Genomic DNA, 20,786 nt, shown 5'->3' with positions numbered 1-20,786 from the left:
CTACCTATTATTAAGCCGAATGAACGCTCGACATATTTCGTTCCGTTTAGAGGATCTTCAACTGTAGCAACGACTCCACTGTCTGTACTGATTGAGCGCACGACGTGTAAAAGGTATTTATTTAGGAACAAATAAACATAATGTTGTATCAAAACTTATGAACTAAACGTAACTAAATTAAAATATCCTAAATTAATAACAATAAAATACCCCTTAACCATAGAGAAAAAAATACATAGAGTGTTCACTCCATACATCAGTTTTAGTACCAAAAAGACTATTAGCATCTAGCATCGAGTAGCGGAACTATCAGTACTGCTACTTGACAATAGATGTAGCTACCGACCGGAAAGTCTTATGCTGTTGAGATAAGACTTTCCGGTCGGTGCTACATCTATTGTCAAGTAGCAGTATTGATAGTTCCGCTACTCGATGCTAGATGTAGACACTGAAATTAATAGTCTGAACTGATGTATGGAGTGAGCACTCTATGTATTTTTTTCTCTATGCTTTAACCTAAACTAAAATAAAATAAAAATCTTTACTAATTGATCAGATGGCTTGTGAACTGTGAGTGATGTTAAAATGAAATCATAACGAGATAGGTGGTTAATTTGTTCTAATGACACACATAATTCTAAACAAATCTTAGGATTCCGAATATTCGCAAGCGTTCTTTAGCAAAGTGGATTCAAATGCACATTTCTAACGCAAGGTCCGTTTGACCCACTGTCCACGGTTTCTCGTCTACAATTTTAATATTTGATTATCTAAACCTGGAAGATTGGATCACGTAGAAACGTGTTGGCGTAAAATATCGACTACCTCTCGTAGACTTCGCATTGTAAAGCATAATAAGCTGTATCACTGTTTCATTCTGCTCTCTTGAAGACCAGTCTTAAGTTACTCACAATTTGTACTTTTTTTATTCATTTCCATTTCGGGAAAAAACTGTTTTCACTAATTAAATTTTAACAAATCACTTTGATTTTTATGTCGATCGCTTCAGTATAATATAAGTATTCTAGATTTGTTAGTTTCGCTTTAAAAAATGTTTTGGGAATTAAAAAAAAAGAAAAATCCTTAAACCTAGTTTTTCATTGTGTCAATAATATACTAAAAATCATGGAAAATATTTAGAAATGGAAAGACGTTTTCTCTTTTTGTATGGACGCGTATTCCCTCTTAAGTAGTGCTCAAATATGCATAAAACATGCTCGAATATTTTTTGCATAGGTAATTACGTGACATTAAATGTAACCCGGAAAATACTTTCACCAACTTTGACCTTCTGGCGCACAAAGATCTGACGATATAGGCCTGTCAGTTGTTCGGAACTGTCAACTTTTTGTTCTGACAGGCCGATATCATCCGGCGGACTGGTAATCAGTGGGCCCCTTTAGAACTGAATTTTACAGGCCCTCGTTTCCATGCTATATTAGTACTAGCTAATGCGTTGTAGTTTATAATGCTATGCTCTATCTACCGGGTAAGTTATTCGTGGTGTAAAATTATTGTAATAAGCGGTGCATTCCAAACAAAATGGCTGGTTATTGAATGTGAAAGACATGAAACTGGCCATCTTTACCTTGCTCATTATGTCGTATCGTTAACTTTAGTTTTTTAAGATAATAACGATATGTTTGAGTTCAATGAACAATGATTATAGTGTGTTCAATATAGTAGCTAATATAGTACCTAAGATTTTTTCCTGAAAAATATAATTATCGTAATAATAAAGATAGTAAATCTACATGACATAAAAGCTCTCCAAGGGGCATCTACGTGTTGGATCTATATCCCCACGCAAGCCTATCAAAATACCGGGATTATAATCCCGTATATATAATAAGGCCCGTGAAATCTAAGAATATAGTAGCTAAAACAGCGTCAGATAGTTATCAAATGTTTACAGAAGTTTTTTCGCTCTCTGAGTTACTCTTTAAAAAAAGTAAACTCTAATATGGTCTTATAAACCAATTTTGTTTGTAAATATAGGGCAATGAATTGGAAAAATGTATGCGCGAACGATCAAACACTCGTATAAATTTAGAATTTTGCAACTTTTTCTACTGAGAAATTGGTTTAACAGACTACATAATTTATATATTTTGATTTGATTTATTTCATTTTATTTTGTGAAACCTCTAACGGTTAATACATGTGTAATCAACGTCTAAAATACGGAGAATGATTAGTAAACAAGATAATGCCCATTCTAGCGTACACTCTAAGACTAAGACAATTGTCAAAGTCTCATAAGCTCGACAAATTAACATAACCCACTTAAAAGGTTCTTTCTTACTGTGTCAAGAGCTGCTATTTTCATCGTTGTCCGAGCGTTTTTTCGTACGAACCAATTTAAGAGTCATTTTATACTTCATTTAGGTAGGTAACGAAACGTATCATTTAGGTAGGCCGTAACGAATCTGATCTATTTACACTGCTTTTAAAATCAATCCCGGGAGTTGACATTCAATGCACGAATGCTATACTTCGTTTTTTTTAGCATTAGAAATAAGGTAAACAATCTTGATGTGTCTTTTAATTGAAAAACACATTTTAAAAATAAGTTACGGCAAATATGTAACAATTATGAATCTAATACGATCATTTATATTCTTCTGCTTTCACTTATGAAAGCAGAAGAAAAAAGCTTAGCTTAGTTTTATTTAGTTTTAGTTTTAAGAAGTTAGTTTTAGCTTAGTTTTTGATTTTTAAAAAGCGTTATTCAATTAAAAGACATGTCAAGATCGCTTACCTTCTTGCAAGTTCTTTCTAATGCTATAAAAAACGAACTATAGCGCGGTTTTACACAGATATCAATTCAAACTAATATGTATTGCGTATGACCATTCATTTTTAGGGTTCCGTAGCCAAATGGCAAAAAACGGAACCCTTATAGATTCGTCATGTCTGTCTGTCTGTCCGTCTGTCTGTCCGTCCGTATGTCACAGCCACTTTTCTCCGAAACTATAAGAACTATACTGTTGAAACTTGGTAAGTAGATGTATTCTGTGAACCGCATTAAGATTTTCACACAAAAATAGAAAAAAAAACAATAATTTTTTGGGGTTCCCCATACTTCGAACTGAAACTCAAATTTTTTTTTTCATCAAACCCATACGTGTGGGGTATCTATGGATAGGTCTTCAAAAATGATATTGAGGTTTCTAATATCATTTTTTTCTAAACTGAATAGTTTGCGCGAGAGACACTTCCAAAGTGGTAAAATGTGTCCCCCCCCCCCCCCTGTAACTTCTAAAATAAGAGAATGATAAAACTAAAATAAATATACGATGTACATTACCATATAAACTTCCACCGAAAATTGGTTTGAACGAGATCTAGTAAGTAGTTTTTTTTTAATACGTCATAAATCGCCTAAATACGGAACCCTTCATGGGCGAGTCCGACTCGCACTTGGCCGCTTTTTAATTGTTACACTACATCTCGTTGTTGAACATAATTTAGCTGGTTTCTTACTCTCCCATCTCATAATTTAGCTGGTTTCTTAGAGACATTTACACCTCTAAATAATTTTAGATTATAGTTTTTGTATGTTTATGTTTTTTTTTTGATATTATTATTATTATAGTTTTTTTTATGTAATTCGACATTTAGATACTTTATACATTTCTATAATAAAAAAGTTTATATTATGCGACGACATCTTCGCTGGGGTGGCCACGTTTCAAGGATGGCAGAGGGTCGGGTGGCTAAGCGCATCTTTTACTCGGAGCTGGAGGAGGGCAAGCGAAAGCATGGCGGGCAACTTCTCAGATATAAAGATGTGCTTAAGCGCCACATGAAGAACTGCAACATTGACCCGCTTCTGTGGGAGAAGCAGGCGGCCGACCGCCCTGTATGGAGATCTTTTGTCATTAAACAAACTGATGACTTTGAATCCCGTCGACTTATGGAACTAGATATCAGACGGGACGAGCTGAAAGCCCGACCGCCAGCGGCTATTAGGTATAATTACAACAATGGTGTCCTTACCTGCCCGTTGTGTGCACGGGTCTTTGTTAATAAGATCGGCTACGCAAGCCACACGCGGGCACACGAACGTCTTCAGCAGCGGAGGTGAAACAGTCGCCGTGGTCGAAATCGGCCGGGAGAGTATATATATACATTTCTATGTAATACTTTTTTTTTGATTTTATATTCGCGGCTTAGATGTATTTTATAATTGTTGATGTGTTTTTTTTGCTTGTATGTAAATTGCATGTTGACGTGTAAAAGTCCTATTTGCTGAATAAATGTTGATAATGATGATGTTTCGGCGTGCTCGTTAGCACGTACACAGCTGTAGCTTGCCTAGGAGAGACTAAAAAGCAACTGTACAATTTGTACAATTTAAGCGCTTCAATTTTGCAACGTTATTGTTATCTAACCGTATCCTAAACCTATCTGGAGTTATTATACTTATAATATCATTGAATGCCAGAGTCTAGTATTATTTGAGTGATCGCTCGCGCTTGCTAAGCGTTAGGAATAACATTCAAGGTCAGCCCTCCAAGATAACGTTTATCAGAGACCTGGCTTAATTACGGCTTCAAATTCTTGGCTGATGAGTTTTTGATAGGCTTTTTAAACGGGGTTGTGAGTGTTGTGACCTTTGGGTTTCATCATAAAATTGAATGCTCTCGTCATGACAGTGTTTTTATGTAACTTACATTGTGACTATTGTGACTAAAAGTTTGTTGTGGTTGTTTGTGGTTATTGCTACTAAGATTATACGTCAAAAAGGTATTTTAATTTTAACTTTTTCTTGTCACACGTTGCTATATGGTTACGGTCTCCTGAGTCACTCTTAAAACTCTAGGTTTTTCGTATTTAAATGAACCAAACTTGCATTTTATGGTAGTTATAAGACCTTTCCATAATGGGACATCTACTGAGCATGTTAGTAGAACATGGTACCTACCGCAGTTCTTCTAACAATCTATGCTACTATATTGTCTCCTCGCTGATGGGACAGAATAACTACCAAAAATAGTTTATTGACCCTTAAGGTAGATTGGCATAGCGTTTATAAAAGTAAAAGAGTGATTATGTCTAAAGAGAATCGTAAATGCGGTATCTGGGAGAGGTAGTCCAAGTAATATCTATCCCATCAAAAACATTACATGTAAAAAGGTGCAAGTCTCGCAACGCTTTTACTACAAAAAAGTTTTGAGACGTAATGTGAAACCAAGTCGGTTATTTTAATCAGTGCCAGGGGTGTTAAAACCGTATCAATAAGATATCTTTAATTTGTAATACGTATAATGACTTGGCCATCGCACGGCTGCATAATCACAAAAGGATCATCGTCACCTATGAAAAATAATTCTAATTGAACATAACGCTAGCGCTAATTGCAGTTTGAGCATTACCTACACATATTTACGAGTACGGTACGAGTAAAGCATTATGTGCGATTCTTTTCGGGTACTCATACCCATACTATGTATACACATATCATAACTAAACATATCTTCATTCATACTCACATCGTACATCGTAGTGTACCTTTACTTTACCTACTATTTGCAGGAACTGCAACAGTAACTTTGTAATATCATATATTTATATGGGATTACAAACTTACTTATGCAGTTCTTAGATCTTTAAAACGTGACTGATATTGCAATATTTTTAGGTTTACCCTTTATGTGGCCATTAAACCCTAACTCTGTACCAAATTTCAGCTCTCTGAGTTTATGGGAAGTACTAATTCTATTCTGATGATCATGAGTGAATGAATGAGTGTCATAAATGCGAAACTTTGCTTTCGCTTAACTTCGGAACTAAATGACCTACAGACTTGAAATTTTGGATTTTAAGTATGTGATTATACCTTACTGGATGACAAAAATTTCTGCGTTCTGGTCTTATCCAGAGGTTCTCAAATAGGGGCCTGAAAATGCGGCGAAATGGTTCCAGTAAAGGATGGTACGGCAGTGTTTGCTTCGCGCTCGACTTGGCGGGGGCACTACCGTGCCCCCAGATGTGGGTTTTGTCTACCTATTAGATAAATACATTTTTTTGAAGTGAAAACTTCTTTACAGTACATATGGGGCTACTTTTCCGCACTAGTGCGTAAAATAGCACTTTTAGTGCGTATGTCGAAACTTTAAAGTGCCATATGTACTGTAAAACGTTGTTCGATACACGTGCGAATAGGTAATTCGCAACTCGTGTCGATTTAAAACACTCCCTTCGGTCGTGTTTTAATTTATCGCCACTCGTTCCGAATTTACTCTTTTTCGCACTTGTATCGAAAATAGCTATTAGCGGCGGTCTGCACTTTTTGAGGTGGTGAAAAAATGTTAAACTCGCGACAGATCACGTGACCGTAAGACGAACACGTGACCTGATCGAAAACATACAATGTCATTGAGTTTTTCTTTATTGATTTAAATGCCATCCAGTGAGTTTCCCTCTAACTGGTAATAATATAACTCGAGCACTAACAGTGATGTGCTTAGGGGTTTCAAGTAATGCGACGAATTAACGCTAGATGGCGTTAACCTCAATTATACATAGTGCTGCAGACATTTTGCACTAGTCATTGAGTTTTTACTTCTGCCGGCACTCCCGGAGTGCAACCCGTTGTTTTTTTTACTAGTTTTATTGAAATACGACAGTCAAATTCTAATATTTATTAGCCGACTAAACTGTCAAAAATACGGGTACCTGTACCTACTTGTACATGGTTCGTTTCTTGAGATCTTCAATTCAATGTCGCATAATTCAAAACTTTAGATCAAGATTGACCACTCTTTGCAGAAATGTTTACACAAATTTAGGGCATATGCCTTAAACATTTAGTACCATAATCGCCTGTAAAATAAAATTTACTTCAGTCCCTCTGGGTATGGGTAGGCTGGGTCCAACAGTTAACAATGTAGGTCAGTTTTGAAACTACCGTCATCCCAGTACGTGTCGATTATCTGTATTTTATTAATTCTCCGTTTTGCATCGTAAATACCGGTTAAGTGGTCGGACGTTATCGTATTGCCTCAATAGTCTCACGACCGTACAGTCGGCTACAATAAGTAGATTTAACAAAACTTCCGTCAGACACAGACATTTTAAATATGTATATTAAAAACGGGTCACTCACGTATTTTAAGACATGTTTCACTCCGTACCGAGGAGCGTCACCGTTAACGCAAGCTCCTGATGACGCTACTCGGTACGGAGTGAAGCATGTCGAGCGATTTCGACTTAAAATACGTGAGTGACCCGTTTTTAATATATTTAATAAGTCTATTTTTAGTTTTTACCTTTCCAATAGACTTATACCTACCTATTTGTATATTTCTTTTTTCAAGATTATTCAAAATGCTGACTTAGGTACCTAAATCTAAAATGTTAGTATTATTCAAACAGCTTGGCTTCGGAGACAGCTCATCTCAATAGATTTTTGCATATTTTACGTTTGAAGGTTATAAATTGTATGAAGATGACAGTTGTCAGTTGTCACCGTAACCAAGCTGTTTGAAAATACTACAATAATTTGCTCATGAATCAATATTTACTTAATTACTTCTACATTTATTATAAACAGCAGTAAACTAATAATCTACAACCAATTGTAGCTAGATTTTATTTTTAAAATAAAAAATTTCCCGTGTTTTCACGTTTAAAGCATGAAATACCTACCTACACTTAAGCATGTTTTTAATTTAGTTTTTAATACGGTGCCTAACAAAGCTTGGTATAAACTATTGTTTATATAAAGTACAGAATACAACTTAAAGTAAAATAATCGTATTTTTTCCTGCCGACTGTACTCCTCGAAACAGGGCCAGCAAAATTTTCAAGAGAATAAATCCCGCTTAACGCCTTTTGCGGCCGTTACGATTTACAATTTAAGAGTTGAACATCGGGTGACGTTAACGTGACGTTTGTTAGCACAGCCTCGAGCGTAGGGGAGACCGGGGACAAGAGTAACGACGGGTCGAATGTAACAAATGGTCTGGGGTTCAACAATAGACAAACAATGCTTTGCATCTTTACATTAACCTCGTGCCGCGCAAAAACAAAACCTACTAAGAGAAATAATTCTGATTTAAGGGGCTAGCCTTTAACGAATAAAGATTAATGCAGACAAAATTTACAAAGATCACACTGCAAGACATTTAAAATGCGAAGTAATTTTACGAAGTATATACACTACTTAGCAAAAGGTTTTCTCTTACTACCGTACCATCGGATGGCTATAAATCGGACGGCTATACAATAAATCCAACCCCTGTACTCGACACCTGTCCAAATCGAACAAACGTCTCTAAAAGCACGCCGTGACTGACAACGTGTACCCTAAACACGTGTAACGTTTACGATGCCATATTTTATCGGGGATCGTAAAAAAACTTGAAGAAACCTGGGAAAATATGGGTTTAATCTGGCCTTTTACGCGTTAAGGGACGTTAGGGTTCAACGTATAATTTACGATGGTATGCGTATTTCATTCGTCACTTATTGGGCACGTCTGAAATATATTAGGAAATTTAAGAAAGTTTTTTTTACAATAGGTTTGGAACCACTTCATGATAATGGATGAATACTTGTGACATGGAAGATGATGAATATTGAAATTGAAGAGATGATTTCACACAAGGTGTTCTTTTTTCCCAGTGTTCCTCTTGATCTAAGTACGATAACAGACTTTAATTTTATTGTTGATCCATCTAAGGCTCAAGCTAAATTGGCTGTCAATACTAACGGTATGAAATGTCCAATGTAAAGTAAACCCTAAATAGCTCAACGATTAAAGTCCATTACTTATATTAAACTCGATGTTAGTGGTTTTGTACCGATAAGTACTTACCTAAGTACAGTCACCTGCTCACCTGCAATATTATGCTCTTCGAAGAAAAAATATGTGACACGCTCTTATGGCTCTAAAAATAAGATCGTGTCAGATATTTTTGCGGCCTTCGTTGGACATATTATTGCAGGTGACTGTACCTACCGGTTCTCAACTCTTTGCCAAAAAGCATACATACATACATACATACATACATACATACATCACTGGCTCAGAGACCCAAAGAGGATCTTGGCCTCTGACACAAAAGAGCGCCACTCTACCCTATTCTGTGCCACTTCGCGCCAGTTGGGTATTCCAAGGGCGGACAGGTCTTTTTGGGTTTCGTCACTCCAGCGGTATCTGGGACGTCCAGACGGACGTTTTCCGCCCGGGCGCCCCACATACGCTCTTCTTACAGCACGATCCTCCCCCATCCTCTCCAGGTGACCAAGCCAGCGGAGTCGTGTGGCTTTGATCTCGCCAATTATATTGGGCATCGCAACCAGCTCCTCCAGCTCCCTATTTTTCCTTCGCCTCCAAGTTCCATCTTCCTCTCTGATAGGCCCCAGAATCTTCCGCCAGATTTTCCTCTCCGCCACTAAGAGCTTGCTCTCTTCTTTCTGAGTCAGCGTCCAAGCTTCGCACCCATACATCAAAATTGGTCTAATTACAGTCTTGTAGACTCGAATCTTGGTCGGTCTACTGATCAGCTTGGACACTAAGACTCGATGGAGTGCCAAAAAGCATAAATTCCTAAAAATATTTTGTTACTTTAGTCCCATGTACATGCATTATGTTGTAATGCCTAAATCCTAGACCCATTATCATAAATTTAATCGCCTAGGGCCCCTTTTATTGCCTTTATCTAAGTCGTGTCCGTTGTGTTCAATGTAAAGCTTTTAATACTATACCCATTTTCTTATTTTCGGTTGTAACTAAATATATTGTTATTTCGTAACACAAAAGATATTTATTTACTTTGTTTATTTATAACATCTGAAAGAAAAGTGATTATGATTAATATTGTAAAAATGACGTTCGGATGTCCATTGCAGCTGTATTACTATTGCGGCGTCATCGATGCCGCCTCTGTATCTGTCAATAAGTACCCTTGATAAAATTAGTGACGGAATGCACGTTATATTCTCGGCAGTAACGCGGCGTCGAATGTCACTCATTTTATCAAGAAAATTCACACGGTAATGTTCCAAAGTTAACCCGGGTGATGTCACTGTCAATTTCCTTGATAAATTGCGTTGTTGTCATTGCTGTCCCGATTACAATGTTCAAATACTCAGCTCATTTTACCAAAGAGATTGACAGGGACGGGACATCACCCTCTTCAACGCCAGTCGGTCGTCATTCGAATGATACATTCATTCCGATAATTAGAGTTGTCATTACAATTTCTGTTGTCATGAATTTAGTAAACAAATAGCTTAGCCGGTTTGTAACAATGGCGAGTAAATAAGGACTCCTTACAAATTCTCTGAAGACTTACTCTTTGTGAAATTTTTAGAGAACAAAGTTCTGTAAAACATTCCAAATCCTCGAGAGTTTTCACTTTACTGTAGTAAAATGAAAACTCTCGAGGCTAAAGTATTATTATTCAAAAATTCAACAAAGTAGAACTTTTTCTTTGTCAGAATGTGTTGATTATGAATAAGTACTTACGATATGACGTCAAACCAACAAAAGATTATTCAATACAAAGAAAAAGTCTTCAAAAAAGCTTTTAGACGGATGAGCTACTTAATTCCAACCCTAAAAGTGCTTAATACTTGTTACATATTTTGGAATTAAATATGATTTGAATATAATATACCTATTACACGATTTGAAAACAAAACCCGCATCTGACCCTTAAAAATCTCATTTTCATATGAAAATTTATTTGAAATTAAATAAAGAAAGACATAAGACTACAATACAAAACAACAAACAAACAGAAGTTATACATTGATATTGCACGCGTGCACCACATTAAGTCCGTACCAATGTGATATCAATATCAAAACAAATAGATTTTTCTGTTCTCCGTGCGGAAAGCGTCAACTTTAAACGAAACCGCTTCCCGGCTCCGTCAAACAGAAAAAACAGTATGTATATTTACACACTTCAGCCAGTAAATAAGAAAACCTCAGATCACATGGGATTGTCAGCCAAGGCAAAGCGAGACATATCTTACTTTACTGCCTATGTAATATACTATTCTTAAAGCTGTATGCTTTAAATCAGCACGCTGACCGTTCAACGTCCATCGCGAATCTAAAAATGGCGGCGCCAAGCCGTCTGCCCCCGACGTCCGTTCATCGCTCAAATCTGGGACAAGTTGCTGTGTTGCTTTAGTCGTGTGAACCTGCTTTATGGCTCTCATCTAGTTTGTAACGTGATGTTTTACGTTTTAATGTTTTACGTTTTAATATTAGCACGATGTTTAATAAACATGCAGTATTCCCGCACCTTAAAAAAAAGAAAGCAAACAAAATTGTTTTGGATGTTATTCAATTATCGATTTCCCAACTGTAGCACATTTAACATAATATTTATTTCCCTAGAAATAATTTAAATCATATCAGCTTCAAAACAGCGTTTCCACAATATCGTAACTAAATCATTACCGAGTCAGAAAGGCTGCGCATGCCCATAACGCGGACAGCTGATAGCCGCGGAGATTTAGTGCTCCCGCGCAAGCTGAGCTGGGCCGGTGGTCCTCACTTATCTGACTGGACTACAATACGGTTATTCACAGTACTGTTAGTCATTTACAAATAAAATGTTGACGCGGAAAGGACGTTGAAGTTTTTTCTATTTAAGGATGTTCTTTTACATTTTGTACAAGTTTTTAGTTGGACATATTATTATCGATTGCCTGCTTGACTATGTGAAGATCAATCTGACTGGACTATAATCCAGTTATTCACAGTACTTATTGTTAGTTATTTACAAATAAAATATTGCGGCAGAAAAAGTGTCCAAGAAACGTACAAGTTTTTCTATAGAAGGATTTTCATTTAGGTACTTTTACAATTTGACCTATGTGCAGCCAGACCCTCACTTATTTGACTCGACTATAATTCGGTTAAGTACTGTATTTACAGTTATTTTAAAAGTAAGTTTTGGTCGGATAGATTTAGTTTTACCGCGCAGACTGAGCTGAGATGATGGTCCTACTTATCTGATTGGACTATAATACGGTTATTCACAGTAACTTGTAGTATATTTTCATGAAAAGCGTATTCGCCTCTATCATAACTGTTTGACCTTAGGGTACTGTATCTTAATATACAGTCATGAGATAAATACATATAAGTAATACACAGTTATGTTTATGAACAACCTTGATATTCTACTACAAAGATGTAGAGTAGATTTTACATGTCTTAATTGAATGCACTATTAACCATACAGACTAAACATCTCTCTTATATAATAATAAAAAAAAAGATTAAAACTAACTATGAATTAAATATTTAAAAATTAAACTAAAATTAAAATAAACCTATTATTAAATTATACAACGGGACTTAATCGCGTATCTAAACCTCTGGCGTTTACAAAATTGATTGCAGTTGTGGTAGTTCCTATATCGGAGAAACAAAGCGCACAATAGCAGAAAAAGTTAAGGAACATATTGCAGCTGTCAAAAATCGTCAGGTGAACAAGTCTGCCGTGGCTGAGCATTTACTGGAGTCAGGACCAAACCACTGGATTGAGCTGCATAACCCTAAAATCCTGTCCACGGATCGTCATTTCTACAGCAGGAAAGTACGGGAAGCCATTGAAATAAAAAAACATAGTAATTTCAATCGGGACGAGGATTTCAAGATCTCATCCACATGGAATCCAGTCATTAGTAAATGTAAGCGTAAACGAATATCGACAGTCGATAAATCGAATATCGTTAGTGTTGTGTGTCGACAGAGTGACATCCCTAGTGCGCAAAACGTTGAAGCGGATAAACAAGGCCAAGTGCGGGTAGTTCGAAAAACTCGCGCGGTTAGACGATGCTGATGTCAACTTAAGCCAGTCTTCTCCGAGACCACGGGGACAACGCCGTCCTCGAAAACGTCGGAGGTAAATCTTAAAACTTAGATACGCGATTAAGTCCCGTTGTATAATTTAATAATGTGTAAAAATCGTGAAAGTTTAAATCAGTGTTAAAATAAACCTACTTAAAAATTAAACTAATACTTACAATATTATATAAAAACTAAAATATACTTATAATGTTATATTTTTATTTTTAAGAATACTATAATCTACTAAAAAAGTTGCTACATATGTATTTTTCATGTCCCTAATTGATGTCACAAATTTGTAACGTATTTACTTATACGTTAGTACCTATTGGCTTGTGAAAGTCGTGAAGCCTCAGCCTATCTGCAGAATACATTTTAGAATTTAGAACTTTCTTATTTTGAACTAGCGATCCGCCCCGGCTTCGTACGGGTTAACAAATAAGAATAATAAGAATAAGAATATTTATTTAACAGAAAACCTTATTAACAATTAACAATGTCCTGTGGCCCCACACTAGGCTATGCCTGTCACGTGGTAGCCGAATTCGTTATTCGTAAGCTAAAGGTTTAGTAAGATCTAATCTAATAGGTAAAGAAATTAAGTAGTTCAGTTTTGATATTAAATCTACATATGAGCGCTGTAAATACAAAGGTTTGTGTGTGTGTGTGTGTGTGTGTGTGTGTGTGTGTGTGTGCGCGCGCACGCATTAAATCATAGCAAGCAAATGTAGCCCTACGAGGGAATTTATTCTCTTGGGATCAGATACCAACCGAGGTCACTATCCACTACAATTACCTTACAACTTTCAAAATGTCTTCACATTCGTCATAGCTCCAGGATAGCAGAAGAGCCTGAATTTGCATTTTGGCTTGACTAAACCGACAATCTTTTATATTACAGCTTTTGAGTAATTTGTTGTATATGTGCGGAAACAGAAATGCCTTAAACCGTTTAGCAAAAGCAGATTTAACGCTCAGTTTCGGGACTTGGAATATTCTTTTCTGTAACATATTTGTCAGATTGGATGACTGACTAGTATCTCTGTGCATGAGCATGGCAACACGTAACATGAATAATTTTCTCACTGACAAGACTTGAGCTTCACTGTAGAGAGCATGTGTAGGATATCGTCGGGGTCTACGTAAGGAAACCTTAAGTACCGCCCTTTGAGCTCTTTCCAAGTCTATTAAAGTGGACTTAGCACAGCCTCCCCACGCAAGAATGCAATAATCTAGAATAGATTGACATAGTGCCAGATATACCATTTTAAGAGTTTGTCCATCTGTAGCCTCTCTTAGTAACTTCATTGTATAAATGAGTTTCCGAACCCTACCCGCTGTTATCACAATGTGCTTTTTAAAATTAAGTTTCTCGTCTATTTCTATCCCTAAGTATCTTAAAGAGCTAGCTTTGTTAATGCTGTCACAGAGGCATGAGCAGGGTAAAAGGCCACAATATACGTCACAATTTATAGCATGGATCTTAAGGTTGGTCATTGATGGAGGGGGGCTTGAAGACGCAGATTTATGGAAGCACAAGAATTTGGACTTGTCTGGATTCAGAGTCATAATATTTTGATCCAGCCACTGGGACAGCCTTTGGAGGCCTAGCGTTGATACGTCTTTGACCTGGTCCCAAGAGTGTCCATGAAAGATTATAGCAGTGTCATCTGCGTAGCAAAAGACTTCACTATTTGAAAGGTCGAGAGACAAAACATCATTTATATATGCGATGAATAGGGTTGGGCCCAAAATGCTGCCCTGGGGAACCCCAAATGACACAGGCATTGGTTCACTGACTAGGTTACCGATCTTAACACGCTGGGCCCTGTCAGTCAAGTAACTAGAGAACCAGTTCAAAGCAATTCCACGTATGCCAAGTGCTTCCAGTTTTCTCAAGAGGATAGGAGTAGAGACCGTGTCGAAAGCCTTTGCGAGGTCTAAAAATACCCCCAAGCAACACCGGCCCTCATCCAAGTGTTTGACTACACTGTCTACCAAAAGAGTCACAGCCTGCTCGGTGGACCTGCCCTTGCGGAAACCAAATTGCCGATCTGAGAGGATGGAAAATTTTTCTAAGAAGCTAACCAGTCTTTTATTGACGATACGTTCCAGAAGCTTCGAGTACGCTCCAAGAAGTGATATGGGGCGGTAATTACACGGCGAATCGGTTTTTCCTCCCTTATGGATTGGAATTATAGCAGCAGTTTTCCATTCTTGTGGAAACGTACCAGAAGAGAAACTTAGGTTAAAAATTGCCGCCAGTGGCTCCGATATGATAGTACCTATATTCTTTAGCAGTCTGTTACCTATGCCATCATTGCCAGGAGCACTATTTACATCTAGCCTACTAATTAGCCCGGCCACTTCTTCTGCATCTGTTGGTTTCATAAAAAAGGAATTGGAGTACGCATTTCCATTGAAATTGTCTTGTACCTTTAGTGCTAACGATTTTTCACTTTCATTGATTTTTGACAGTATAGAGCTGGCCAGATTTGATCCCACAGAGGAAAAATAAGCATTGCAATGATCTACAGACTCTTTAGTTGATGGTTTAGTTTTTAGTAAGTTATCAGCTGAAGACACGAGAGGAGACTTGTGGGTTATCCGCTTTATCGTGCTCCAGAGTTTTTTCGGCGCGTCCTTATTTTGTTTCAACTCTTTACTGTCATATTCTGATTTTAAATTTCTTAAAAGAGTAATGTAGTAATTTCTGTAACGGGAGTATATTAGCTTTTTAGTTGCATTATTGGGATCTTTTCGTACTTCCTGGTGTAGTTTGTCCCTATGTCTAGAGCATCTCAACAATCCTGGAGTCATCCAAGGTTGAATAACGTGAACCGACCGTTTAATTTTTACTGTTTTAGAGTGTTTAGAAAGAGCATTTTGGATTATATTGGAGAAAATCTCCACGGCGCGATCAACGTTAGAGCAGCCTGTGAGCCGTGTCCAATCGACGCTCTTCAATTCGTCCTTCAGTGAACAGAAATCAATCTTTGTTATAGTACGGGTCTGTTTTACTGGTTTATGGGACTGGAGAGTAACACCTGCCATGGTGATGTCATGGTCTGTAAGATCTGAAGAGCATATTACTGATTCTGACGGGCAATTGTTCGATACAAAAATATGGTCCAGACAAGATTTACAGTGTGTTACAGAGTTGATACACGAAATAAGACCGGATTCCGCGAGGACGCAGAGATAGTCTCCAGCATGAGAACTAGTATCATTATTGTCCAAGATGTCTATGTTTAAGTCTCCAGTGACAATTAGACAGGGGCCAGAGGGGATTGCTTTAAGAGCCGAATCGAGCGAGGAGATGAACGCATCGGGATTATAAAAACTGGGTGACCTGTAAATTGCAACAACTTTAAAGCAGTTTGGAATTTCAACGAGAATACAATTGGCATCATCTATATCAAGTTCCGAAAACTGAGGATTCCATTTGTCACTTACGTATGCAATAACTCCTCCGGATCGATTTATGTATTTTTTTGAATTAAACGATATGTAACCCTGCAACTGATTAATGGTTGAGTCCTCATTTATCCAGCATTCAGTAAATACAATGACATCAAATTTAATGGCTAACCTTTCCCATAAGACAAGAAAGTTGTCAAAATTCTTATTAACACTTCTTATATTTACATTAAGAATTTTAATTGTATATTTTGATAATATATTTTGACATTTTTCAGGTTGAGATATAGTGTGGCATTTCACATTAAATGTTCCATCAATATCCTGTAAAATATTTAGGGGAACCACGGATATATATTTGGAAAATATGCTTTGTTATACTGGGGACAGGTTGTAGCCACACTAGGTAAAATAGAAAACCTGAGTCTCATATAATCTTCTGTATTTTTTAATTTAAGCGCACTTTTATGAGTATTTTTGTAATGTGTGTTTTTTTTGTATAGTATGACATAATCTAAGCTTATTCTAATCTTATAGCTATTAATCTCTACATTACAGTTATTAACACCACAGAGGGAAAAGGGAATATTAGCTATTATGTAACTAGTCGACGGGTGTATTGGCCTCTGCGCTGATATTCTCTTCGTAAGCGCTACGGTTTTCAAGGTCAGGTGGTAAAAGCCGGTGGAGGGCTTCTTCGGAGTGGATGCGGATGGCTGGACTTCCGTTACTAGCATCACGCTTCCTGATAAAAATTGAACCATTATGAACCCAGCAATGCTTGTAATTATTAGCGCTCGCAAATGTTCTGGCGCTACGAAATAACAGTCGATTTTCACGCGTCAGACGCTCATTAACGTAGATTTTGTGTGGGGGAGCACCTGGAGCAACATCAGCGGTGTCAAGACGTCGAGATTTTGCAGCCTTAAGAAACTCGTCTCTGGGTTTCCTCCTGGTGAAGCGCACCACTATAGCCCGTGGAGTGTTACGGCCGCTATAGCGTGAAACAGGAGAGTTGTTGATTTTACTTTGAGGGCCCTTTTCACAGTCTAACGTTGATTGCAGGTTTTCAACGGCTGCGGACGCACTGCTTAGGCCCGCCGGACGAGGGCCTGCCCTCCATACACCGTCCACATCATATTCCGTCAGCTTGATTCCAATTTTAGTAGCAACTGTGCAAACAATGTGCTGCAGGTTCTCATTGCTTTTTTCGGGGCACCCAATAATTTCCAATTCAGTCCGCAGGGCTGATTGCGACTGCGCGTTTAACCGCTCCTTTAGCTCGGCGACAGTGCCTCTTAGGTAAACATTTTCACTTTGACATTGTTCTAGTATTTGTATTCTGTCTTCACATTTACTTACTTGATTCGTAACGGTGTCCAATCGTTGATTGCAAATTCGAATAGAAGACAAGACTTCCTCTATCTGGGTTTTCATTGCCGAAACATCACTGCATAAACCTTTGCATAAACACTGCAAATTATACATAAACCTTCCTCTTGAATCACTCTATTTAAAAAAACCGCCTCAAAATCCGTTGCGTAGTTTTAAAGATCTAAGCATGCATAGGGAAAGACAGACAGCGGGAAGCAACTTTGTTTTATACTATGTAGTGATTTTAATGTGATTTATGTTTGTTGCAGGTGTGCTTGTGATGACATGGTGGTGGGCGCTCGCGCTGCTGGCGCTGGCGCCGCCCGCCCGCCCCGCGCCCCGGGCGGGCAACGGTGAGCAATTTTACAGTAAGCATCTTGGGCACTGCCTGCTGAGCATTGCTAGCACTAACGAGTTGAGCATTGAGCACTATGACTAAGGGGGTTAAGCACTATTAATACTACCTATACACTTAATCGTGTATTGAATACAGAGGCATGATAAAACAAACAGACACATTTAAAGGCATTACATTTTTCACCGTTATCATTGTCTTTTTCGTTCAAGAAATTAGTCTACAATTTAAACTGTGTCGTTCGACACATGAAAATTCGATTCGATGATCGCAGTAGGTAACTGCTTATATTATAAGAAGTCACAGCGGTACGATACTGATCTGTCGAAGAAATGTAATTTTTGACACTGACAGATAGGTACCGTACCGCCTTGAGCGAGAATTGTTTGAATCGGGCCGTTTGTGTATTTACTCCCTCAATTTTTTGGGCAGGCAACGGTGAGCACTTTTACAGGAAGCACCTTGGGCATTGCCTGCTGAGCATGCTAGCACTACGGGATACTAGCAGGATTAAGCACTGTAGGTACTCGTCTTTTTGTGCATGAATTGCGAGGGCTAAGGATAGTAAGGATATCGCAGCTCAGTAGTTCAACACAGCTGATCTGTTCCAAAGTGAAGCCAAAAAACAATTATCATCATCTACTTGACGAATTTTATTTTACTGCTTGCATTAAAACACACGTGAATGCAACGATTGAGACTTCTAGTAGGTACATTAAGCATCATTTCCTAAAAGATTTTTAAATCTTTTAGCCGAAGTAATATTACAAATTTACAAATGGAACATTGCAATTCTAGTAAACATCGAATTATAAACACTGTATTACAGAATGTGAAATATCCTGGAGCTATCTTAAACACTCTACATAAACTATTTATGCCTAAGAAACATACCTAAGAGAATTTCTCCTTGGTAAAATTTTTGTGTGCATATTTTGCCCAGAACGGACTTATTTTCGAATGAGCATTTGACATATGAATGAAATTGAAAGTGTATTTGATATTGTGTATTGAATTAGAGTACTTTAAGCATATTTAGAGACGAAATTTTAAGACGAATGTAATGCCAATTCAACATGAATATCATTTCGTCACGTTCCTCGTACGTTCGTACGTGTCAGAGTATTGAATCTGACAGAGGATTCTAAGACCAACGATGAAAAATAAGGAAGTGGAAACAGAGGATGCTAAAAGAAGATGTGTGCTAACGTGACGAAATGATATTCCTGTTAAATTGGCATTACATGGGTCTCACAATTTCGTTTCAGAATATGCCTTAAGGACTCTTACATGCTAAAATAGGTAACGTACTTACCCGTGATCCATATTTGGGAGGAATTTATATAAGGGCAGAGGGACAGGGCGCTCAAAGTTATGAGGGTGTAGCTTCGAAGTACAAAGGTGCCGAAGTGAAATAAAATCATTTGTGCATATTACATGTAATGAGCTTTTAGCTTTTGATGGATCGTGTTGAATATTTATTGCGATATTTTGAGTGCGTTGGAAGGGAAGGTGTTTTCCGTATTTTTTATTTTCATGCGTTGGCGGGTATATTCGCTTCATATTTGTGCTTCTACATTTATCTTTTAAGCTTTTATGGCGGCGGTAAAACCAGATTATTGGCACTCAGATGTCTCAAGTAAAGATAAATTCGTGCACGTTACATAGCTACCTATATTTTATACCCTATATTTTAGGAATAATTTTATTTAAATATTCCTATAGGTATTCATAAAAAAAAGATTTGCCATCACAACTACTTAAATTTGTATTTACATGATGAAGTGTATAACTAAAACCGGCCAAGTGCGAGTCGGACTCGCGCACGGAGGGTTCCGCACCATCAACAAAAAATAGAGCAAAACAAGCAAAAAAACGGTCACCCATCCAAGTACTGACCCCGCCCGACGTTGCTTAACTTCGGTCAAAAATCACGTTTGTTGTATGGGAGCCCCACTTAAATTTTTATTTTATTTTATGTTTTTAGTATTTGTTGTTATAGCGGCAACAGAAATACATCATCTGTGAAAATTTCAACTGTCTAGCTATCACGGTTCGTGAGATACAGCCTGGTGACAGACGGACGGACGGACGGACGGACGGACGGACGGACAGCGGAGTCTTAGTAATAGGGTCCCGTTTTTACTCTTTGGGTACGGAACCCTAAAAATTGTTTTGTAAATAATCATGGATATTAAAAAAATATTCTGCAGTGACCTTAACTAAAATAATCGAATTATTACCTACAGTTTTAAATTTGGTGAATTAATTACCTTTAATTTCAACTGCCGTAACTCCTTGTGACTTTAATCAATATAATGAAATTATTACCACTGTTTTTTATTTTGAAATTCAGTGAATTGAAATTAATCATTCATAAAACCTTCAAAAACACGAGAAAAACTCTACCTTTATATTCTAGTGGCCTAATTCGATGTTGTTTTAGGAGAGAGTGAGCCGAACGATAGTGAAACCATCACCACCTGTGCACACGGCCCTCGAAAGGTTTCGAGGTCGACGCCCTTACTTACTTTTGTTACTATTACTTATGAATTATTAAATACGCTAATTTACATGTTAAGGCTACGTTTTACGTACACCTCCATGATCGGTTCTATTTAGGTACTATGTATTTAGTTATTGGTACGAGCTTAAAGTTTTCACATAGGGCAGACTTAGATATTATATCGCACAAATGACCACCCTATATGTTTTTTTTATCTGGACCGTGTTAAAGGCTTAAAGGCCTCCTTATTTTTCGTCAAGTATCCCGATTATCCATTTTGACTTACACTCCCTTGTGTTT

The 20,786-nt window shown here is 37.5% G+C and overlaps 1 protein-coding gene across 2 annotated transcripts in view; it reads left to right on the top strand.

Annotated features, from left to right (window-relative positions):
* Positions 1 to 20,786, top strand: part of LOC134651343 (serine proteinase stubble-like) — a 229,330-nt gene that overhangs the window by 125,915 nt on the left and 82,629 nt on the right. Inside the window, exon 3 of one of the 2 annotated variants that reach the window (XM_063506418.1) lies at positions 17,895 to 17,978. In XM_063506418.1, coding sequence (XP_063362488.1) covers positions 17,895 to 17,978 — 84 coding nt within the window. Of the gene's footprint in view, positions 1 to 17,894; positions 17,994 to 20,786 lie in introns of both variants that reach the window. The other variant, XM_063506417.1, reaches the window with a different exon arrangement.

The sequence above is a fragment of the Cydia amplana genome, chromosome 10 (genome assembly GCF_948474715.1).
Source record: "Cydia amplana chromosome 10, ilCydAmpl1.1, whole genome shotgun sequence".
Lineage (NCBI taxonomy): Eukaryota > Metazoa > Arthropoda > Insecta > Lepidoptera > Tortricidae > Cydia > Cydia amplana.
This window is presented reverse-complemented; position numbering and strand designations above follow the sequence as displayed.